Raw genomic sequence first — 25378 nt, 5'->3', positions numbered from 1 at the left:
TCACATTACTCTGTAAGAAGTAAGCAGTGGCGAATTTGAAGAAATAGGGGGGAGAAAGAGGATGTGGCCACAGAAGCAGATCAATCTAGGAGAAATTTACCCACAAACTACTTGATTTTAATCCTCTAGTAATTATTTTGTTGTTTTCTGTATTTTGGCTTTTTGTGTCACCCCCAGTGATGCTCAGGGGTTACTCCTGGCAGTGGTCAGATGTCAGGGAGAGAACCCAGGTCGCCGCTAGCAAAGCCTGAGCCCTGTCAGAAACTATTTTGGGCTCCTAAATGTATGTTGTTTTTTGTTACTGCCGTTGGGTTTCTTGGGGGAATCACACCCAGAGATTCTCAGGGGTTACTCATGGTTCTGAACTTAGGAACTACTTCTGAAGGTGTTCAGGGTGCCATATGATATGCCAGGGATGGAATCTAGATTGGCCGCATAAGAGACAAACGCCCTGCCCTCTATAATATTGCTAGGCCCCATTTCATGCTACTAAAATTGTGGCAATTTGTTACAGTATGTACAGGAAATTAACACAACCTACCTATAAAATGGGTTTAAGAAAAATGATCTCTATGATTTGAGAAAACTGCCTCCTACAGTTTTGAAGAATTTTACTTTTAAATGTTTTAATAAGCATAACTTAGAAAAAACATTTTATATTAATTAAGAAAAGCATGAGGAGACATGGAGGAAACTACTCTGTTGTTAGGTATTAGCATCACTATCAACAGACAGTAAACACTAACTGGTTTTATTTCTTTTAAAAGTTTACCAAGTTGAAGAGAATGTTATATCCTTAATTTCCAGGTTTGAGTAGCCAATTCAATTAGAAATCCAAAACACAAGAATCTTGCAGAAATCAGCTGCCAGATTTATTAATCTATCTGAAAATAAAACTGCAACCAAAACAAAATGTAGAGTAAAAACAGAACTTAAAAAAAATGGTTTAATACATTTCCCAAGAGATTATAATGCAATGCTTTGAACCCATTTATACTGGAAATATCCCTAATGTTGGCCAATAACTTCATTCAGTGAGTTAGTCAGTACCTTAAACAGCAAAGTATATGGTTTGTCCTTAAATACCATATAATTAATACCAGTTCTTTTGATCTCTTAAAATAACTCATGGCCTAATTCTTCTCCACTGTCAAACTAGAATTATAGTATTAAAAAGGAAAAATTAAAAGGAGAAAGGAAGAGAAAAAATAGAATTCTCTGTACAGTTTTCATAGAGTATATTTTGAAGACCCACTTCAAATTTTTTCAAATATGTCAATTTCTTTCCAATAAAATTTTAGCTGAATATTTTTAAAAGTTTTTATCCTAAGTGCTGTAAATGGCTACATGAACATAGTGAGGGGTAAAATTCTGATTTTTAAGGCATACTTTTAAGCCCACAGTGGGCCTAATGATATATAATGAATATGCAGTCATTGAAATTTACAAGTTACAGACATATTTTGAAATCGGATTTTTTTGGGTATTACTAAATAGTATTGATTATTGTAACTGGGTTTCCCAATTAATGGTTTAATTTATAGAAACAAGCTGTGATCTGTATCTCTTTGGGAATTTAATAGCTGGGAGATCATCTTTCAATAACCTATTATGTGCTCAGTATGAATGACATGTTATTTTATGTGTTGTTGCTATGTATTTTTATTCTTTGCATTTTTATCTAAACCCTGAAAAATGACACTGCTCTGGGCAATTGAACAAATGAACAAAATTCATTTCTTGCTTGAATCATTGAGGAAGGTATTCAGAGATTCTTTAACACCATTTACTTTGTATTTTTCGAGGTTAATGGAACAATATATCCTGTTTTCAATAATTTCTTTAAATGCAAAATAAAACCAGAGCAAAAATCTTTGAAACTTTAAATCTTCTTTCAATCCAATCACATTTACACGAGAGTCCAAAACAAGATGATGGATAATATCAGTGCCAGCACTATGTCATACAGCAACTTCCTCAGATTCTTTAACAGTTTGTAAATAATTTTCCACTTCACCAAAAGTTACAAAAATTTCCACAGTTTTCCTTAGCAAGCTGAAGCTTACTCTTCATTTGTCAATGTGCATAAAAGCTGCTTATAGCATAGTATGGTGTAAGCTATTTTTTAAGCAATAAATGCTTTGAGTCATCTATTTTGTCCTGAAATGCTATCTGTAGTTAAATGCATTGCTTATAAATGGTCATAGTAAATTCAGCATGAAAGAGAATATTACAGAAAAGACAGCAGCAGAAGCATTAGCATTATCTAATATTTATATATGTTATCAACATAACACAGCAGTAAAAGGTTTAAATGCATATCAATGGGTACCATGTCTAAAAATTACTATAGTACCTATTTAGTGTATTGGATATTTTTCTTAAGGAGTGCCTGCTGTTATATCTAAAACAGCATAATATATGATTTAGTACAGTTAATTCTTATTGATTAAATAAGTTTCATGTACTGAAGAAGTGAAAGGAGACACATATTTTTTGCTTCATTGTTATCCCTATCCCAGATTTAACATTTAAATGAAGATCTCAAAGGACCATGACATATTATTCAACTGAAATGGGCCTCAGAATATTTAAAAGACAGTATGATTTGTATCTAAGCAGCAAGGTGTTATATACATGTAATGCTACTGGCCCGTGACTCAGTTTGGAGCCAGAGTCCAAAATTGTGCCCTTCATGTACAGTCATGGTGATCATTCAACTTCAGAGAGAATCGCCCATTTTATGGTCATCCTCCGTGAGTCATATATATAAAGCAAAACAAAACAACAGACAGCAAATGCAATCTCTAAATACCTTTTTACAAGAGGTGCAAAACAGTCATTTCTATTAATTAACTGCCATTTACAGTAGATTTGTGTGTGTGTGTGTGTGTGTGTGTGTGTGTGTGTACACACCTTGCAGAGACTGAGAAATGATAGGGGGAAATGCCCAAGGCAAGTCTCCAAGTGGATATTTACACAGTGTGAATTAACTGTACCTTAGATACCTGGAGAAAAGGAACTTTTTCTTATGTTGTTAGGAAATCAGAAAAACATGATATAGCTTCATTATACTTAAAACCTGTAGGACCCCATCCCAAGTCTACATAAAAAGTAATCCCCAAGCCACCCCCCCACCCATTCACCCATTATTTTCCTGTTACACAGCATAAATGTTTAGATTACTACCACCCACCCTCAAATAAAGTGCGCAGTCCATGGCAGACCATAGAATAATGCAACAGGAAAAGCCCCTTTGTGGATTATTATTTAAAAATAAAATACAACAACAAAAATAAAACAAAGATTGGAGAGAATTCAGAGATTCTCTGCCTCTTGCAAAGAGAGGAGAAGCAGGAAGAGGCCCAGCTGGACTGTCACTGTGTTAATACACATAGCCTTCATTGTAGGGGTGGGGGTTGCAGCAGCCCCCTTCGGGCATGTAGGCCATGCTCTCATCAAAGTGAGAGAGAGGCACCGTGTCCTCTTCATTGATGTGACGCTCCATGTCAGTCTTCAGTAGCGGGCGCTGATTATCAGGAAAGGCCATGGAGAAAAGCGCTTCTGGATCACACACAAATTTGTAGACATATCTCTCTCCAGCCACCTGATGATAATATGGGAGAAAAAGAAAAACTATTGTCACCATCCCCAGATGGGGAAGGGCATGGAGGAAAACAGAACAAAACAGAATTTAATACTTCAAACTGGATGAGGAACAGAAGAAAAAACCAGCCAAGTATCAGAAAGCTAGACCTACATTCACATGCACATACAGTCACACACAGAGACTCAAGCATTTACTTCGAGGAATCCACTACAGTTTAGGGAATGCAAAATGTTGTCCTTGAGTAACAGTCTTAGTCATCCCAGACACAGTTTAAAAGCTTAATAGGGAACCAGAGAGATAGTACAGGAGCTTAAGGTGCTTGACTTGTACTCAGCCAACCTGGTCTGATCTCTAGCACTGCATGATCTCTAGCACTGCATGTGAGTATGGCCAAACCCTAACCAGAGGGCCAGCATAAGTCCTCAACACAGCTGGGTGTGGTCCTCAAACCAAAAATCAACAATGATAGTATTTTATTGGTTTGAGGGCCACACCTGGTGGTGTTCAGAGCTTACTCCTGGCTATGTGCTCAGGGATCACTCTTGGCAGTGCTCTCAGGATCATGTGGCATGCCAGGGATTGAATCCAGCTCAGCAAGTGTGCTGCACTCCATACTCTCTCTCACACCAATTAGAATGTCTGTTTTTTTTTTCCCCAGAGCTTCATGGTTGCCTGAATATAAAGGTAAACTTATATAATAATCTTAGAAAAAGAAATAATGAATTTAATGCAGATACTTCAAACAAAAAACTTTTCTGCTTTAAATAGTAGTTTGTAAAAAAAAACCTACTTGTAAAATAATAGTTCTTTAATATGCAGCATCTGCTTAAATTCCGTTTCTGAAACTGTAGAAAAATTAAATCCTTAAACCCTAACAGAAAGATGAGCTCTGTTCCTACTAGAACTAGCTTAGTGATTCACTGGTTCACAGGTTGAGCTGTTTTTATTTTATTTTATTTTTTGGCACTGTGTATTTTTATCTGGAAAAATGAAAAGATACATAGCCTTATTTAAATGAAAGATGAATCAAGAGGACAGCATTATTCTGGCACATCACTTTTAAAAATGAAGGCAAAATGCATTAGACAGAAGTTAAGGATGTGGATAAAGTGTCAAATTGAAGCAAGAGGTGTAAAAAAGTGAAAAGAATTTAGAATATACAATATATAGGGAGGAAATGAGAAAGAGAAATGTGACAGCTGGCTGAAATAAAGGAGAAGTGGCATAATTTGTAGGGAGTGACATGCCCCACATTTAAATTCTGAAGACGAATGCTTCTTCTCCAGGAAATTATAAATAATTGAATGAAATAAACATGCACCCCCCCATCTCCCCATGACCATTAATAAAAAATACTGAGGGTATCACAAAACCTGAAAGCAGAAAGTACTAAATGAATACAACTTTTTGTATTAACTTTGATAGAATCTTAGTGTATATTGGTAGAGTCCAGGAATTTTAGAGAAGTGAAAACTACTCAATACATCTATGTGCCTGTGTATCAAAAAGGCACTGACGTTAGCCATGTGGGGGAATGCTGTGCTTAAGATTTCTATTATATTTAGAAAATATATGTATAGTTTATTTTATATTGCTCATAGGGTGGGAATAAAAGGATCAACAACCAAAAAGCTCTTCTGTTTTGGACACAGACTGAGACCATTTTTACCCCCTGGGAGCTGCTTTTTTGTTTAAGTTTTGGGCCACACGGGGTGGTGCTCAGAGAGCACTCCCAGAAGTGCTTGGGGGTCCATATGGGATTCTGAGGATAGAACCCAGGTTGGCTGTGTGTAAAGCAAGTACCTTACCTACTGTACTATCTCTCCAGCCCCTGGATTTGGCTTTTAACCTGATGTAAGAGAAACTAATTTAGAGAATCTAAAAAGAAATATCAATTTTTGGTTTGAGCAGTCTTAACACACGTTCTGAATTCTGACATATTTCTTAAACTACACTCATTATCCTATATGACATAAATCAGGAATGGTTCTGTGGAAAGCATGTTGTAAATAAAACCTTACAACACAGAAGCTTCTCTGTGCTGCATGGCCAGAAAGAGCTGACTTAAGAGTATTCACTCATCCTTTGTCGGGAGAAACTAAGTTCATTTGGTGAAATGAACATAAAAATTAAAAGGGGTTTTTAATCAGAGGCAAAGCTGAAATGCTAAATGCTACTTTTCTTTTTTGGTTATCTAAATTTAAAGCATTCAGAGGGGAAAAATGGCCCACATACCTCTGAACATTTTATAACCTTCTTTGTTTTTCTTAGAGCTTCAATGAAAGGGGTGTTTGTTTAAGACTACAGGAAGTTTTTTATCCAACCTTTTCTTATTGGTCATAATTAGAAATGACTTGATAAATCCCTGTGGGGAATTAAACTGTCTAACATGCAATCAAGATTGTAAAATCTCATCATCATTCTGCCTTGATTCATGGCTTCCTTTTATTTTTCCTTTGAATAAACATTTCCAGGGCTACTACTTTAGTTACTGGACTATTTTAAATGTCAAAGAGTTTAGAACAAGAGTAGATACCAACTAAGGGAAATAATGCCTTCCATTTCTAGTAACACAATTACACTATGGAAAACGCTGTACATTAAGTATACTTAAATTCTAATGCTGAGATAAATAAAATGTGAGTTTTTTAGGACGTGAATAATAATTAAAGAGGACAGTATTTTTTGAACTACACACTAAAAGACCAGATATTTAAATTATGTTTTAATCTTTAGTGTTTCAGAACTAATAGAAGGATACAGAGAGGAAATTAAAAACTACATTATAACGGCTAGAGAGGTAGCTCACTGTCAAGAAGTACATGCTTTGCATTGGGAGGCACAGGTTAGATCCCCCAAACTGCATGATCCCGAGCACAGAGCCAGTAGTATTCTCTGAGCACCTCTGCATGGGTACTCTGTTGGCCTTAACCAAACAAAATTACCCATTAAGCCAAAAGAAATAATGACCATTATATCATTCAGAAACACCTCTGCTAAAACACTGTCTTATATTATTAAAGAGCTTCTAAATTTTAAAATGGCACACACATATGCTATCTCTAAAGTATAAAAAAGATCACACTATCATTTATTTTGTTCAAGTGACAGAAATGATGAGTGTTTATGTACCCAAAGCAACATTAACATTATTTTAAAATCACCCCAATTTGTATTCTCTTACATATGTATGACATGTACATTTTTAATGTGGAGTCATATAAGCATTTCCCAATAAACAGTATCACTGGTATCACTGTCATCCCACTGCTCATCAATTTGCTTGAGTGGGCACCAGTAACGTCTCTATTTGAGACTTGTTGTTACTGTTTTTGGCATATTGTTTTTGGGTAGCTTGCCAGGCTCTGCCCTGCGGGCGAGATACTCTCGGTAGCTTCCCAGGTTCTCCGAGAGGGGCAGAGGAATCAAACCCGGGTTGGCCGAGTGCAAGGCAAATGCCCTACCACTGTGCTATAGCTCCAGCCCAAAAAACAGTAATACATATAATTAATGTCATATTTTTAAAGAATTGACTAATTGTAGAAAAGAAAAGACTGTAGAATGAGGGAAAATATGTATGAATGAATGAAGGGATAAACAAGTAAAATGGATCAATATAATCATTTATATTGAGGTAAATATGGGCTATAGTAATTATAAAATACCCTAGTTATTTGCTACTTGCAAACAGATCATAACCTTTGAATTTTACTCCACTAAATGATCTTCCATTTCTTACATGATTTAGTAAATTAATATGGAAGTGATGATACTAGTAATATGAAGCTTCTGCTTCTATTAGAATATGTAAGACTGAATATGATATCCTGGAGACACCTTATCAAACAGTGTTGATAAGGTAGATAAAGTAGAATTTAAGACCTTAGAATAATGTTAATTTTTAGCTGTGAATGTTCCTTTTAACGAGAGGCTTAATGGTCAAAGACACAAACTAAATATGCCCTAGCTTACACAAACTTTAGGGTGTAACATGCATTACAAGTTTCAGTTGTTGAAAGCTTTTATTGTGTCAGTACAACACAAATGTCTCAAATACATTATTTCACTTAAAAACAACTTTGAGATAAAATCTTCATGTAGTAAAAAAATACATTTAGAAGATTCTTCTTTGAGACATTACCATGCTACCCTCTCCATTAATTGTACTTTCTTTTAAAAGCAATGTGTACAAAATATTGCACCTGAAATTCTAGATATACCAGAATTAGGGAGATAGCAATGAAAATAAAAGGAATGGGATTTATTTGAAAAGATCTGGCCTTAAGTGGGTATGGTAGAGGAAAGAAGAGAAATTTAAAATGACTCGAGGTTTTAGATGAAAAAAGCAGATAACAGTGAGCAATTAAAAATATTTCTGCTTTATTTATAAAAATCTTGAATATTCTAGGTACATTTCCCACCCCCTTCTCCCCCCAGAGTGCTAACCTCTGAACTTCCCTTGGTCTGAGGAATTCAGTGCTATTTCTCGTCCTTGTTCAGTTAAATTTCAAGTAGCAACTAGTCTAGTTTTTGCTGGCAAAACTATAATGACCTAAAAATCTGCCACAATCTGTACTATATATCTATGTTCGTCTCCTCCCAAGTGAACAAGATACAGAAATAGTAATGCTCACAATGGATAAATCACAAACTTATTTCACAATCAAGATAAGCAGACTGAATACACAAGTGACAATAATAAATAACCAAATGTTTTATGCTAATGTATTCTTTACCCTCTTCAAAATGTTTATATTTTGTTTTAAGTTAAAACATTTGTTTCATGTCACAATTTGTGAAATTTTGGTAGGGAGGGGAGGCACACCTGGCTGTGCTCAGGGCTTCTTTCTGGCTCTTTTTTCTGGGACCCATTTTGGCAGGGTTGGCGACCATATGGGGTTATTGGGTTTGAACCCGGGCCAGCCAGGTGCAAGGCAAGTTCTTAAATCACTGTTCTATCTCTCCAGTTCCTCATCTCATTCTTTCTTTTTGTGCACATGGGAAACCATCATTAATAGTATAACGAATTACGGAATCTTAATCAATTAAAAAAATTAAAAAACAGAAACTACTTTCAGGGATGGTGAAGCAGCTCAAGTTACAAGGCACAGGCTTCCCATGTTCAAAGCCCTATTCAGTCCTCCTGACACCTCATGAGTGACCCCTGACCCCATCCCCACAGCACCAGGAATAGACAAAGACTCCCCCACACCCTCCACCCAGGACTGTAGGGTGTGGATTCTGTGAAGAAAACCCTCCTTCAGAGGCTGGAGCAATAGCACAGTGGGTAGGGCGTTTGCCTTGCCAGGTTTGCTGGGTTTGATTCCCAGCATCCCATATGGTCCCCTGAGTGATTCCTGAGTGCAGAGCCAGGAGTAACCCCTGTGCACTGCCAGGTGTGACCCAAAAAGAAAAAAAAGAAAAGAAAAGAAAAACCTCCTTCAATATTAAAAAAAGCTCATTTGAAATAAAATGAAATCTGTCCGCCTTCCTTCAACCAACAATTAAATATAAGATTAAATATGATTTTTTTAATGCTAGCACCAAAGCTAATGAAACCAGGCAAAATTTTTGGAAAAAAGAAAAGTGTCTTCACAAAGGGGAAAAAAAAAAAACTTTCTGAATGTTTTAAGAAAAAAAAAAAAAGAAAGAAGTATCAGTTATTACTGGAGCCTGTAAGCAAAAGCACTTTAAAATTGTGTAACATTGGCAAACAAAGAATATCAATAGCCTCTGTGAATATTGCCATGCAAACTTGGCAATGAACAATCTTAAGAGCACCAAAAAGCAGGAACTTCCAGAAAGTCTACTGCTATGTATATGATAATGTCATACGTTTGTCTGTAAGGTCCATGCATTTATAATTAGGAAGGCATACCAAAACCAAGAGGTAAGCATATGTCAGAGTAAGTGAAAACCTTGCTTCAGCACAGCAGTGATATATGGCTTTTAAAGTATGACATGCAGATTAATGTGCAACATTTCAATGCATTTTAATGCTGTGTTAGCTGCTCACCTTTTGCATGATTCCTTTCTCATAATAATAGCGGAGTGAACGGCTAAGTTTATCATAGTTCATAGCAGGCCTGTTTTTCTGAATGCCCCAACGTCGGGCCACCTGCCACCGAAACAGAAGTACATTGTAGTGTTAAGTATTAACTTATCAACAAATTCCATTAAATTTAGTTAATTAATTAATTACTGCCAAACCCTCCCAAACAAATTCAAATCAAGACACAAGCAAAGAGGCCAAAGCAATCATGGTCTGAATTTCCTGTGTCCTGGTTTGCTTTTTAAACCAGGCGTGCAGGGATCCTTCTGAAATATCACAATAGAATTCTTTGTCACCATTGTTTTGAATAAGAAGTTAAATGGAAATAAAGGAACATGTTTACAGCTGCAAAGAACAGGCTGCAATTCACCAAAATGAGGCAAGTTTCCATTCAATGATACACAGTTTTGCCCTCTTCGTTCTTCAGATAAAAAATACAGATCAAGGGCAGCTTAGGGAGCTCTTTGTAAAGGTGTTTTCTGAGGTTATGATGAGGCAAAGAAAAATGGAACTCTTACCCACACTAAATAAAAGTGAATAAAGTGGCATGGTGTGCCTGGCAGAGGAAATAGTATACAAATTAATCATCTGAATGCAAATAATTGTTTATTGCCTGAAGCAGCATCACAGAATAAAATTGTAGCCAATATTAAACAGGGGAGCTAAGTATTCATTTAGAGAGCAGCCACTGGATGCTAAAAATAAGAAGGAAGTGGAAAAGGTCACCATGTATATGAGTCCTCAAACAAACTCTCTCAAGCAGAATGTCCACTTTGTTGTCCAGAACTTCTTATAACAGGGCTTTGGAGGCTCAAGATCTCTGACAGACAGTTCTTCAATTGAGCAGAAGGAAACCTCTTCCTCAATATATACGTATGCCCCACCTTGGTATCACTTCAAGCATTACACGGAACAGTGTTATCTGCTTTCTCTACCTTGTCCAAGGCACAATCTCACTCATTTCCAAGCTTTTATCAATCTGATTCAAAACAGCAACAACCAAGGCCAGAGAGAGTATAGTGGGTAGGGCATTTGCCTTGCACACTGCACATAGGATTTGATCCCTTCACCATGTATGGTTGCTCAAATCCCATCAAGAGTGATCTCTGAGCACAGGAGTTAAGCCCTGTGCACCGCTGGGTGTGCCCTCTCCACAAAAAATGACCCCCAAACCCTCCCCGCATTTTATGCATATGTAGGCAACCCCAGGAAAGCTTCGGCTAATAGAACATGTCAGGAAACTTTGCTTAATAGACGAGTATGTTTTTTCATTTCCATGAACTTCCTACTTGTTAGGTCACATATACTAAAATAGAATGCCTTTCAAAAGATCATCCTGTCTCTCTCCATTTTATTAGCAATAACCTTTCTCCAGGATTTGTTTCTTCCCTTTAAAAATACTGCTCTGCTATTTTCTTGCTCACTAATTTGTATTCCCCAAATGAAGATGCAATGTAATTTAGTCACATGCATCAGGACACTTTTTTAAGAGGAAAGAGGTAATGTAACCAAAACATCATCCTGTATCTAAGCAGAGAGTCACAGTGGCAGATACACCTTAATTTTCCAAAGACTAACTTCATTTTAACATAAATAATCTGAGCAGAAATGAAAACAGTATTTTCTAAATAAAATTTATTTTTAAAACCTAATCAGGGACATCAGTGATTCTCTAACAGACACAGCAACTGAACAGCAAGCAAGCCTGCAGGGATGTGAAAATAAATTCTGAATATCTCCTTGAAGCACAATTTTGGAATATGCAGTTATGAATCTTGGCTAGAAGCTCACCAGATGTATTTGGGAAATAACGTACTTGCAACAAACTTTAAGACAAAATTGTGAAAGTCCCTAGGAGTAAAAGACAAGATTTTTAATACCCAAAGGAATGTGACTGTTACACTGCCAACACTTTTGCTCTGAGTTTAATAGTAAATATTTTGAAATAACAAAATTCGTTCTTTGTGCTGTTTCAGTGCCACCTGTGCATAAAGCTGAAGAAAGTAGAATATTATAATATACCTAGGAAATGCAGACAAAACTGTCGACAAGTTATCAAATACAATTAAGTTCGTAAAGTCTGCTCAGCACATTGCTCCTATATTTTGCCAGACTGAATGTTACACTTAAAATTATGTTAGGAGTAGATATTATGTTATGTGTTCTTGCCACAATAAAAAAAAAAAAAACTAAAACTTAAAATAAACAGATGATCACAAAGATAGGTGAGAGTCCCCACCAATAAAGACTATCTATTTGACTTCTGCAGGACCAAGAAATCTACATCAATTCCAAGGCAGGGTGGGTGAGATGGTAGCAATACTTTCTTATTTCAATATAACTTTCAGTTATTTCCCTTTGATATTCCTTCCAGTGAAAACCAGCTATCAGTAAGGAGTCACTGACAGCACTTTATCAGTCACCCTTTATATCAATGAATTTTATAAAAAAATGGAATTATCCAAGTATTGTTCAATTATTATTGGTAAATATGCAGTAGTTAAATAGGGAAAATATAATCAGGGTCTTTGTGGGAACTTCCATCTCACGTTAAAAGACATCGATAAGGAATCTCAATCGTTATTCCCTAAAACAGTTCTCGAGGATTCACAAATAATTTGAAAATGGTTTCTCATTTTCTGAAATCTCTCAAAAGAGACACTAAATATTATTAAGCTGCCCAAACACACTTGAAAGATTAAATACACTGAGCAGATTTTCTGTTCTGCAGTCTTACTCTGCACTGTTTTGAACTGTCAAAACTTAAAGAAAAAGGGACCTCTGAGGAATTTCAACAGGACGACTTCAAAGTCACCTTTGAGGAGTGAATGGGAGGAGAAGGATGGTGGGCCTCACAGGTGAAAGGTTTCAAAAACACTCTCAAAACAAGAGAGTTAAGCAAAATAGCACAGTCATGGCCTGATAAAAGCAACTGCATCTACGAGAAAAGCTGCAATCAGAAATCAGGTGTTTCATTTTTTAACAAAAGCCTTCAAAGACATTTAGTGCCTATTGCACAACTGTCACTAGGTTAGTAACTGTTTAGAAATGGTTGGCCGACTCGGAATGACCTCGTCCTTTTTCACTTTGTTAAGCTACAGCAGAAAAGGTGCCTACAAATGTCAGTTTATTATCTGAAACATCACTGCACTTTTTCACTGAATTAAGTCATGGAAATCTTTAATTTGATAAAACTTAATGATCATTTGATCTGTTCTTCTATTCATTCAAACTCAATCATCATAAAAGCCAACAGTTGCTATATAAAAAACTTAATCCACTTGCATAAAAAACATTTACTCTTCTGAGAGGATCGATAATTACTGACAGAATTCATCAATTCCCCTATTTTAATAAATATATGGCAAGAAGTTAAAACTACTTCACAGATGAAGGGAATTTTTTTTTATAAATTCCAAGGGAACAGAGCTCAAGTATGAACCAGCTTTGCAGCTGTTCTTAGCGTCTCTCAAGAGGTGAAGAGCACAGATTTCTGTCATGTTAAAGGCCTTTTAGTTATTTTATGCTAAGTGCTTCTAGGCTCAATTCGTTAGTGCATCAGTTTTGTGGTTCTTTCACATACATCATGTAAGTACATCTACATAAAAATGAATTTGTTTTGACAGCCAAATTAAGCTCTAGACACATTACAAATGAAACACCCAAACATTTAGCCCCGACTACATAATAGATCATTTTAAGTTCCGATACTGAGGAATATGTGTTTGGTGTGGGCTAATAGCTAGCCTTCGAGTACCACTAGCAAACTGACGAAACTTAGAAACTTCCTTGTGCTAATCGTCTTCCTTTTTCATACTTCTCTTAATACATACATATTTGAATCTCATAGCCTCTTATATCTTAACAAGTAACCTGACCTTATCTTCTGGATATCAAACTAAGGCATATTAACTGACAGTGATTGGATATATGGTTTAATAGGGAAGAAAATTTAAGATTTATAAGCTCATTTGCCTAGCTTGCATATGTCCAGTCTGAATGAAATGAAACACTTAGGGTACGGAAATAGCTGGATATTCTAGCATTTTTTTTTTACCTTATTTAAGTACATAGATGCTCTATAGACATATTAACTAAAAGTCTTTCATTGTTTTCATATTATAAACTAACATGATTTAATAGTAGCAAAGAAAATATCTTTAATAAGAAACAAAAATCTTTTCATGAGTCATCTTTCAGTAGAGCCCCCAAAAGCTATTGGTTCATTATGGTGTAGTAACAAGAGCAGCTATAAGCCTACAGCTAATTCTGGGAATAATACACACTGAAATAAACATTCCTTGTGCACAATCTCTATTGATATATGCATGGTGAGCATGGAAAGGGAGATAGTTGAGGTTAGTTGAATGTGTGTTCCACTTACGCATAGCACCTGAGTCCTTTCATTTTGGTAATTTCAAACGTACTCTGTGAGTGACATTAAATGAGAGACGTTACTGGTGCCCGCTCGAACAAATCGATGAGCAACGGGATGACAGTATACCTTCCAATGGAAAGTATTCTGTCCAACTGATTGGAAAAAGAAAGACACTAACAAGCAAATCAAACAAGCAGGGTTTCTACGAGGTCTATCTCTCCTGAGATATTCTTACAAAATGAGAATTTTTCACTGCAGTTCTTCAAACACTGTTTCCTCTACATCCCCTTCCCCTCCAGTACTGACTTTCATCTTTAAGTGTTCCTTTTTAAATTCCTAGACAAAAAATATACATTGTCCAAATAATAACTGCTAACTCAAGAATAATACCATTACATCCAAATCTAGTTTACCTTCAGCAGAATACCATCTTTAGCCCAGAAATTATAAAATATCCTCAATATAAATGCTTCTTTTAGGGACTTCTCAAGTTCTACATTATTGTACAAAGGTGCTTCGGGGGCTGGAGCGATAGCATAGCGGGTAGGGCGTTCACCTTGCATGTGGCCAACCCGGGTTCGATTCCCAGCATTCCATACGGTCCCCTGAGCACTGCCAGGGGTGATTCCTGAGTGCAGAGCCAGGAGTAGCCCCTGTGCATTACTGGGTGTGACCCAAAAAGCAAAAAAAAAACAAAAACAAACAAAAAACCAAAAAAAAAAAAAACATAAAGGTGCTTTGACCACTTCTCTTCAATGTTTCTTATAGGATGGGATGAAAGAGGAATAAGCATGAAAAAATTTTCGTATATCATTTTAAATGTGAGATAATCTCATTCAGCCACCCTCCAGAACTCATGGCTGCTTCTCCCAAAAGGGAGCATAAATTGAGGCTCCCATAGCCATGCCACTGGACTCCATGCCAGAGGCTGTTTCCACTCGGGAAGCCCCAGAGGGGGGGGCGGGTGAGAGCACTTCCGGTCCCAAGGGACCCAGCCCTGGCAGCCGACTTCCACTACCCAAACGGCGACATACTCCAAGCCTCTTTCCACTCACTTGGGCCAAGTCTCACGCATAAGTGAACATATTTCTGGACACAACATAAGACACTCCCTACTCATTTTGCATGAAATCATAGAGGGAAATATATATATATATATATATATATATACCTCTCAGAGAGCCCGGCAAGCTACCAAGACTATCCTGTCTGCACAGCAGAATCTGGCAAGATCCCCGTGGCGTATTTAATATGCTAAAAACTATTACAGGTCTCATTCCCCTGACCCTGAAAGAACCTCCAATGGTTGGGAAAGATGAGTAAGGAGAGGCTGCTAAAATCTCAGGGCTGGGATGAATGGATACGTTACTGGTGCCTGTTCGAGTAAATCGATGAACAATGGGATAACAGTGATACAGCGATACAGTGATTTTAAATGTACAATGAGATTTCTTTAAGCTTCTAATTCAGATTTTTCTAATATTCAAAAAGAAACCAATAAAGTTTGGGTATATTAGTCGAATATATATCCCTTTTTATTGTAACACATCTAATTTTCCTAACTTAAATGTAACAAACCAACCTCTTCAGGTTCAATCAGCTTAAATTCCATGCCTCGTCCGGTCCAGGCAATAAAGTGAGAATTTGAAGGGTCGTCCAGAAGAGCTACCAAAAACTGCCAGAGCTGAAGAGATCCCCTTCTCTGGTATGTGGGTCCTTCCCGATACATTCCTGGCTCTTGTTTGATGTCACCTATATTAACATTTTGCAAATTTCTATTGTTAACAATGTTATGGCATTTACATAAACATACAATAAACTGACCAATAAAATGTCATATCACAACTGATTCAAGAGCTCTGCTAAATACAGTGCTAGCATTAAATAAGTTCTTAAAATAAAGTCTGAAATGAGTGCAAATAGCCACACTAACATATGGTTAGGATAAATGGATTCAGGTATAGAATAAGCCTACTGGTTGTCATTTAGTTATAAAATTTGTATAACTTTTTTCCTGGCTTCTTCTAAAACATAATAAATAACCACACATCTTTGCTTTGTGAATTCAATTACTCACTGCTCAAAGCAACACTGTAAAGGAAACAATCATTTTTAAGCTCTGGACGTTGAATTTGTCCAAGTAAGACTCTACAACCTATTTGTAAGTTCCCCGTTGGCATCCATATGACAAACCTTAAACTTTCAATTCAAAATATTTCAAAGCTAATTTAAAACATCTTAAAATTGGAGTTCAATAATCTATATATTATATAGATTGAGAAAGTCTAATGATTAATTAAGAACATAATGGATGGTAGGCTTGGTACCATTATTCCTCCACATCTTCATACTGGCACTTTTTTCAACAGGCAGCAAACTAGACTTCTTGTACTTTTTTTAATCTCTTGGTTACACTTCTTTTAATTGACTTTATATCCCCACTGTTTTCCTAAAATGTCAATTTTTTAAATGCTTATAACTAGGACATTCATATAATTATACTTTACAAGAAGAAAGATTTGTCTATTCCATTACCTGGTAGTTTCTAATAATGTAAAAGTAGATTACAGGGTCGGAGAGACAGAACAAGGGTTAATATGCCTGCCTTGCATTAGGATGATCACAGCACTGCATGGTCCTCTAATAGCTGCACCAGGAGTAACCCTCCTGAACCACCGAGTCAGGAGAAAGGCCTGAGCATCACTAGGTGTACCCCAAAACAAGCAACAGAAAATAAATTACAGATGTGTGTTTCAATGCTTCATATATGAATCCGGTCAGCTAATATGTTACAGATTTTTTTAAAAAAGAATAGAATTATTTATTATTTACCTGTGTCTCAAGACCACCATCTAAAAAATATATGACTCTGGTTGCATTGGGGAATGAATGCCTAGGGGGGCCTATAAGAATATCATTGCTAATGTATGAATTTCTCTTCTCTACTAAGGAAACAATCTAAACATAATATACTCAGTTGATCCATTCACATGAAGTGTGAATTATAAAATAGACAAGATCAAAAGCTTTTTCAAACTTTCTTTTGGTCAGTGGACACAAATATACTTAACATAATTACAGAAAGAAGAATACTTTTAAGGCCTAACCAAAATATAAAATTATCCCGTCAATCTCTGGTTTTAAAAAACATCATGTTGGCGCATATGCTGCTTGAGCCCCTGTGCTGCTTGCTCCCACGTGGCCGAGCACATGTGTCGCCCGCATCTCCCCTCTAAAGATGTGTACTCTCATGTCTTTGTATCTAATGCTGGGATGTGTGTAGGGGGCTCAATCCGCCCTTGGAGAAGTCCGCGTTCTCTCTTGAGTGCATTATTCTCTTTTTCACCCTCTCTCCCTTCACACCTTAAAATCCTCAAATACAATGTTTTACTTAAAAAAAATCATGTTGTTTTAGTCTAAGCTAGATAATATAGAAGTATCTCTTTATATTGATTTCAATGACAGTTTTGTTTATTTCAGTTTTACCTTCAGAGATTTATAAGTTTGTTCATGGGGGTAACTGAGCAATTATGCAGACAGAGAAACACTATCAAATTTTATCATGTCTATATTGCTGCTGCCTATAAATGTGACATTGTATGACATAAAACAATGAAAAGATAACCCTTGTTTTTTTTATTTTATTGTTCTCTATTCCTTATAAGATGTAAGGATATCTTTAGATAGAGCTAAATACATATACATACTATAAAACCTATGAGTACTTAAAAGTCAAAGGGAAAATCAAGACAGCTAGCCTCCCTAAATATTGGTGTGAACTTGGCTTATTAGATTATATCAAAATTCTCTCTATTTCTGAGCTATTTTCTAACTCTATGCCCATGCTAATTATCACAATTTCTTTCAAGTTAAGCTCCCTAGGAAAGGAAAAAAAAAAAACTGATGAAGGTCATTCTAAGAATTAGAGGCTTAAGGCTTTGTCTCAAGGGAAAAAGCTGCCTTTTAAGAATAGTGATGCTCTGCTAATGGTGCTAAATAGCAGAGTTCACACCTTTGAAACTCAAAGCTTAAATCTAATATCTACTGGAGAATACGGCCAAACAAATAACCTCCACTGTGACCTTCCAGCAATTTAAAAGAAGGCTAAGGAAACAGATCTTCTTAAAACACCATTCCTTCTGGGAAGTCTATGAGTAGCAAAAACCTTGGGAACAGAATAGTCTTGAGGCAGCTCATTAAGGAAGGAGAAGCAATCTGAATGTGCACTTTGCTGTTTAAATAATGACAATTAAAACTTTCCAGTGTTACCAAGTCATTACAACCATGATCCCCAAAGTTTGTGCAATCAGCTAATCAGAGGGCCCCTGCTCGTTTCCTGTTAAACAATCAAAGCAAGGAACTATGAAGACCACACTAAAAAACCACGAAAATCAATTAATTGTTCACTTTTCCCCCCAAGTTTTCTTGTAGATGCCAATTTCTGCTACCCTTGTGAAGAAAAAGAAGATTCTATCAAACTTGACACATTTTTCTACCATATAGGGCTTTTTAAATACAACAGCAAAGGGATATTAAAAAAGTAATGCTTTCCTAATTCCATTTTAAGCAACTGCAAAGTAATGCCACATCAGTAATGAACATCTCAGGAAAAAAAAAAAAGAAAAGAACCAGCAATCAGTAACTAAATGGGCAGCTATGTTGTTCCTATGTGTCATAATGCATCTTTTCATGTACAATAAAAGGAAAGAGGCTGCATTAGTCATCTGTGCATCCACAGTAGCATGCTCTCTGTTCAGCTTTGTTAATTATGGGATCAGCTTTCAATAAATCTGAAACAACAAGCCGCATGTGTTATGCAGGGCAGTGAAAAATCCCCTGTCTCTATACTAAGCTCAGCTAGAACGAAACCAATTCTCTCCCCAAGAGTGAGATTCCTCATAAGACAAAAGCATACAAGGTTCACAACAGAGAAGGAAAGAGACAATGTGTTAAAGGGAAAAGTTTGTTTTTAGGAATGGCACATAGTATCTATCCAAAAATTCATACTTGAAACATGATGAAAAACCTACCATCAAATTTTTCTGGGACAACACAGGTGTCATCATAAAACTGCCTGGGGCCCTTTTCAAACATACAGCCTGTAGGGAAAAACAGGGTATATTTATTCATGATAAAAATAAAGCTCACAAACAACTTTAATTATATCCATTAACACAAAAATGGGGATGAAAAATGACTGCCACTTTTTGCTATGTAACTTTAGTCACATTACTCACATTATTTAATGTTGGGATCTCAGATCCTTATAAATGAGTATGATAAACAATTTAGCTATCACGAACTACGAGACGTAAATTATTTCATACAGGCAAATTTAGAAAATTGCCTAGCAAGAGTGATATCTAAGAAATAGCCATTTCTATTATAATAAATCTATGCATGAAACTCACAGAAATGCTGTACATATAATATGAATATTCAGAAATTCATAATATAGATTATGTAACATTTATATTTATAACATCACCATTTTTATTTTCTTTGAGTTTTGTTTTCTTCCAGTTTTATTTTCTTCAATGAGATGAGAAGAAAATCTAACAGAATTACCAATATTTATCTTCCATTATTACCCTGATGATCTGAAATGGATTTATCTTCTAATTTCCTTGGAGAAATATTTAGGTAGGCTAACTTTCTCTTGTATTCATTGTAAATAGGCAAAGTAATGACAAAAAAAAGACCCTTTTTTTTTCTGTAACATAACTAAATTCTCAAGGAAAGTAGAAAATCAATAGCTTTCCCCAATCATCTTCTCTCCAAGAGTCCTTGGTGGTGAATTTTCACTTAAATCTTATTGTTTTAATAACTAAGAAATTTGTGTAGTCATAATCTTATTTCTCAAATGTCTCTATGGTGGGTACAAAATATTAACAACAGCAGTAACAATAATTGCACTGAATTTATGTAAAATATTTCATCTTAATATGTTGGATTTACTGATTCATTAAACTATTACACAGAGGAATTTACTTCTATTAACATAACTTTTATACCCCAGAAAATCAGACTAAATATAACAGATATCATCTGACCAGAGAGACGGCAGAAGTGGGTAGGGTGCTTGCCTCACATGCAGCCAGTCTGGGTTCAATCTCCAACAGCCCATTTGAAGCCCTGACTCCCCACTTTAAGTGTTACCCCTGAATACAGATAACCCAGGAATAAGCCCTGATCACAGTCAGATGTCGTGACCCCAAAACAAAGAAAAAAATCTTTTATTCATACTTTGCAATGATCAAAAACCTATTAAACTTTTTGCACCAAAGTTACCATAAACTCAACAATAGAAGTTTCTTTCTTAGGCTTCTTATATAACTTTCCATGCTTTACAATCACCTGTTCCCACATGCAAAATCCAAGGTATTTAAAGATGAATGTATTTAAAACGACTGTACTTTATATTAGAGTAACAATTGAGGTCTCCAAAGAAACATGAAAATTCTGTGAACATAACCTTTAGAGAGCAATATGGAAGGGTTATCTAAAAAAACGCATGTTCTGGGCTGTAGCAGTAGTACAGCGGATAGGGTGCTTGCTTTGCCTGAGACCAACCAGGATTCCATCTCTGATATCCTTAAGGTTTCCAAAGCCATGCAGGAGTGATCCCCGAGCACAGAGTCAGGAGTTAGTCCCGAGCTCTGCTGGTAGCCCCCCCACACTAATCAAAATAAAACTCTACGAACATAAAAAATCTACTTTTTGGATATTTATATACATATGGCTCATTGTTAATAACTATATGAAAGACATCATAATGTGAAAAATCATACTTTCAGCTTTAAAGAGATAAAACTTTAAAATATCAGCCTAGGGAATTTATGCAATTTCTTTATAGAATATTAAGATTAAGTAACAGCATCCTCGGGACATCTAGAAAATATTTTAACCAGCTTTTAGTAGCAATTTCAGTGATGAAAAACTTAACTTCTGTTCTGCTGGGATGAGTCAGAAAGCCTTCTTGCCTCATATAAATGGAGTGGCAGCTAGGCACTTCTGAAAGAAATAAAAACATTGGTTAAAGAGGAAAGCTTGGAGCTGAGAACATGCCTTTACCTAAGGATAGATACTGCAGTAACAGAAATTGATGCAAATTTTAATGAAGGCAACATGTCAACATTTCAGCCAGGGCTCCACAGAAAATGTATGAATAAGCATATCTGGTGAATACCAATTTTCTTAAGTTGTTAATGTGAATTCAGTTTTAACCACATAAACTCTGCTACAGGTTAACCTTATGTGCAAAACCCACATAAATGTGATAGTATCCAAAACAAAAAAGTATTGTGAGTCAAAATGTGCTGGAGGTCATTGATGGAATTAATTTGTATATCCTGTGGCACAGTATGGCAAGGCATAAAACAAAATTCATTTGTTTTTTCAATTATAGAAATTATTATAAGAAAAATTTCTAAATCCTTGAAAATTTCTGATTCCAGCCTCAAAATAACTGTAAATTTCCCTCTCAGATACAAACATAACTGGCTTTTAATTTTATTGAGTATACAGGTTGCATTCAAAATCATGAAGGCTATAAAACTGAAATTCCTCAATTTCATGGCAAACACTGTTATTGCTCAAAGAGTGAGGCCTTGCCTCTTTAACAGAGTTAATTCAGAACTAAGAAAATAATCTTAGTTAATGGTTAAATTTGAGTCATAGAGATGACTGTTATATTTAATATTTAATATGTTAAGTGGCAGAAATGTGAACAGGAAAGAAATATGAATTAAGACATAAAAGATTATCATTTAAGTCCTTCACTTCTAATTAAGAAACATAATTTTAAATACATTTTACTTATATTTCTATAAAATCAGGAGTTGGTTTAGATGTTACACTCTATTATGTTTTCAGATTCTTCACTTTTGAATATAGAAGTGCACTTAAATAATCAGAGGTAGATTGATGATGAAATCACTTACGCTTTAATTCAGGACTGTCTGTTTACAAAAGTCCTTTGAAAAGCCTTACGTCTTCATCCAAGCTAACTTCATCCAAACCATTTTATTTAAAAAACAATCAAACAAAGAACTATTGCCCAATTTTATAAGCTTTAAGTCTCACAAACCCGAGTGCTACCCTGTACATAGTATATAAAGTTCATTTGGAATATAGCTATAAATATGTTAATCATATCTTCCACATTACCAGTTTGTAAGCAACATAAATAAAGATAAATTTATAAGGTGGATAGGTAAGTGTGGTATTAAATACAGAATGCCATTTCTACCACTTGTACTAACTTAATGAGCTCTGAAGAATAAAGAATGTTTAAATGAATTAGAATCTAAAGATTAACTACTTCTCAACTATCTTCAACTATCCATCTCTATCTTTCTCCTTTCTTAGTTTTAGTGCTGTAATAATCAACTAGTACTGTTTGGTTCAGATGTGATCCTCTTTTGATCTGAAATGTTATTTCTTAAAAGTCTATATGACTTATTTTTTAGTGTGCTCAATGATAAATACTAACCAAAATACACCTCAAAAGTCACTTATTTCAGGTAGATTTAGTCAAAAATATCTTAATGAGAATCCATAATAGCACTTTAAAAAGATATCTATATAAATATTTCCTTAAAAGATGCTAAAGTGTTTATAGACATTTAAAAAGATGTAGAAAGGGGCTAGAGCAATAGCACAGCGGGTAGGGAGTTTGCCTTGCATGTGGCCAACCCGGGTTTGATTCCCAGCATCCCATATGGTTCCCCGAGCACTGCCAGGAGTAATTCCTGAGTGCAGAGCCAGGAGTAACCCCTGTGCATCGCCAAGTGTGACCCCCCCCAAAAGAAAAAAATAAAAAGATAATAAATAAAAAGATGCAGAAATGAATAGCTTACAAGTTGTAAATAGTATACAATGTATCACTATTTCACAATAGCATATCTCTTTATATAATGTACCACATAGTAGATCATTCAGACTCTAACAAAGGCAAAAGTTTACCTGGATTCATCAGATTAACACTTAAGATTGTGCTTCAGTGCGGGTGCACTTTTTGAGTTACCAAATACAATCCGTATCATTAAAACATTTTTACCAATGACATTTCACATTAGTTTCTAATGTTATTTTGATTTATTGCCAGGCATAATATTCCTCGAAACAGCTGGGCCTGGAAGGGACAGTGTTAATGATTCTGCCATCAGCTCAGCAGCTGCTTAGAAGCAAGCACTTTGCTGTACCAATGTTGACACCCTGCCACAAAATACTTTTACTGACTGCAGCCCAGCTGGAATGTGGCTATAAAAACAGCTGGCTGGCTCTGGAGGCAGCTAAAGGAAAACATATAGGCTGAACTCTATTATATATAAGTGTGACTAAATGGAGGCCTTCCTCCCCAGAGGGGGAGAAAAAGAGAAAAGGAAGTGCAAGCATTTCTGAGAAACCTACTATTCAATTTGAAGGGACTTCTTAAGAAAGTGCTCTAACATAATACAGAATCATCATACTTGTTGAAAACTATACATTTGACACCGAAGATGGGATGTGATAAATAATTTTTCAAATACTCTTGCAACTATTAGACTAGCTGATCTATTAATTGTACTCCATAACATTTTTCAAAAGTTATATTTATTATAATGAAGGAAACTTAAAATTTATAATAAATCAATGATTTCTTATAAATAGTTACTATAGTTTATTATGAGATCTTATCTTTATTATTAGGTCCTCCATTTTTAACTTAAGATTCAAGTTTTTTAAAATAAAAGCACTGGCAGTTTAGAAAAATACACATGTGGCATATAATTGCCTTTACCCATTTCTGATGCACATTCCATTTATTTTTAAATCTAGCTTTTGAAATTGAGATACTTGATTAGTGCTGTTTAACTTTAATATATCTTTAAAACAGTGACTTTACATGGGCCTGAAAAGCCTAAAACAATATGGCTAAAGGAGTTTATTCCCATAAAGCAACTAAAGTCATGTTATCCTAAAGTGATATCAGTTAATTTATGACTATCATAGTGGGTCAGACTCTAATCAAATTGTAGAAACATTTCCAAAGTGATTATTCAATCAAATGACTAACATGGTTAATTAGGAGCCATAAACATTGCTCTGAAGTTCATCAAAGTAATGACTTGCCCAGAAAAATTACTGCTAATTAAATTGCCTGCTGCTTTCATTTCTACCTTATCTAATAAAAAAATCTAACCAATGAAGTTTGGCATTACATTTTAACTTTTGCTAAATGCTCATCTTAAGATCCAAACAAAGTAAGCGGCAACTTCAAAGGAAAATGTTTTGTGGCAGGAATCTGAAGCATTGCGTATGTATTCACTTCTGTTTTTCATGGAATGAAACATAAAATTCAGTAATAAAAAATTTTAGTTTAACCTATGCACTAACATTTAATGACAGCATGCTTCTCTCCCTCTCAATTTTACTGATTTATTTTTAGCTTCTGCTTTAGGCTTACTCCTTGATTTGTCCAGGATTATTCCTAACCAGGCTTAGGATACAAAGTGGAGTGTCAAGGATCAAATATGACTGATAGATGCTAGGCAAGTGCATCTCACCCACTGTCTTATCTCTCTGGCCCTCAAGATGACAACATGCTTACACTGTTATTTTTTTCCCTGTGTTCATAGATTATAATCTTAGGACCATTAGAATAGCCTTGATTACAAATGTGTCCTTGGTCATCTAGTAAAACTGGTTTTGAGTTTCAGGTTTGATATTTTGTAGCAATATGCAATTCTGCCAATGATCATCTTTAACTCTCATTCCCCATACCTACAAAATAGGAATAATATATGAATACCTGTGGAAATATTGTTTTTTTATTTTGCTTTGGTTTTTGAGTCACGCCCAGCTACGCTGAGGGCCTACGTCTGACTCTGTGCCTAGAAGTCACTCTTTGCATGATTCAGGAGACCATATGGGTTGCTGGCAGTAGAAGCCAGGTCAGCCCTGCACAAGGCAGGTACCATGCCTGCTGTATGATAGCTCTGGCCCCTGTGAATACATTGCAGGGAAAGAGTATGACAAGTCAGGAACTTGCCAAAATTTCTAAAGTCTCTATACAGTATGTATAAAAATAAAATATATGGTACTTATTACTAATGGCAGAACCTATTTTTAAGTGAACATCACAAACACTTAAAGTGAATGGAAGACAGTACTTAAAACTAGAAATAACTGTGTAAGTAAATAAATTTCATTCATATACTAATTTGGTATTCCAAAATCATTAGTATTGAGAATGTGAATTTGTTGGATATTGACATATTTAAGCTGTAATATTCTTTGCAAATCTATTAACCTGTGGCATTAGAAATTAGATGACTGATGAGCCAGAGAGACA

At 35.6% G+C, this 25378-nt stretch overlaps 1 protein-coding gene across 4 annotated transcripts in view; it reads right to left on the bottom strand.

The window, feature by feature from the left end:
• Positions 1 to 850: 850 nt before the first annotated feature.
• The window catches only part of ETV1 (ETS variant transcription factor 1), a 101914-nt gene continuing 77386 nt past the window's right edge, over positions 851 to 25378 (bottom strand). For all 4 annotated transcript variants that reach the window (XM_055134047.1, XM_055134046.1, XM_055134045.1 and 1 more), the window contains 5 exons: positions 20988 to 21054; positions 19071 to 19141; positions 15623 to 15792; positions 9627 to 9728; positions 851 to 3607 (listed from right to left, as the gene is read on the bottom strand). In XM_055134047.1, the coding sequence (XP_054990022.1) occupies positions 3386 to 3607; positions 9627 to 9728; positions 15623 to 15792; positions 19071 to 19141; positions 20988 to 21054 (632 nt within the window). In that variant the 3' untranslated portion in view covers positions 851 to 3385. The remainder of the gene's footprint in view (positions 3608 to 9626; positions 9729 to 15622; positions 15793 to 19070; positions 19142 to 20987; positions 21055 to 25378) is intronic.

This window comes from Sorex araneus, chromosome 1, assembly GCF_027595985.1.
Source record: "Sorex araneus isolate mSorAra2 chromosome 1, mSorAra2.pri, whole genome shotgun sequence".
Taxonomy (NCBI): Eukaryota; Metazoa; Chordata; class Mammalia; order Eulipotyphla; family Soricidae; genus Sorex; species Sorex araneus.
The sequence above is the reverse complement of the archived record's forward strand: the minus strand, read 5'-3'. Positions and strand labels throughout refer to the sequence as shown.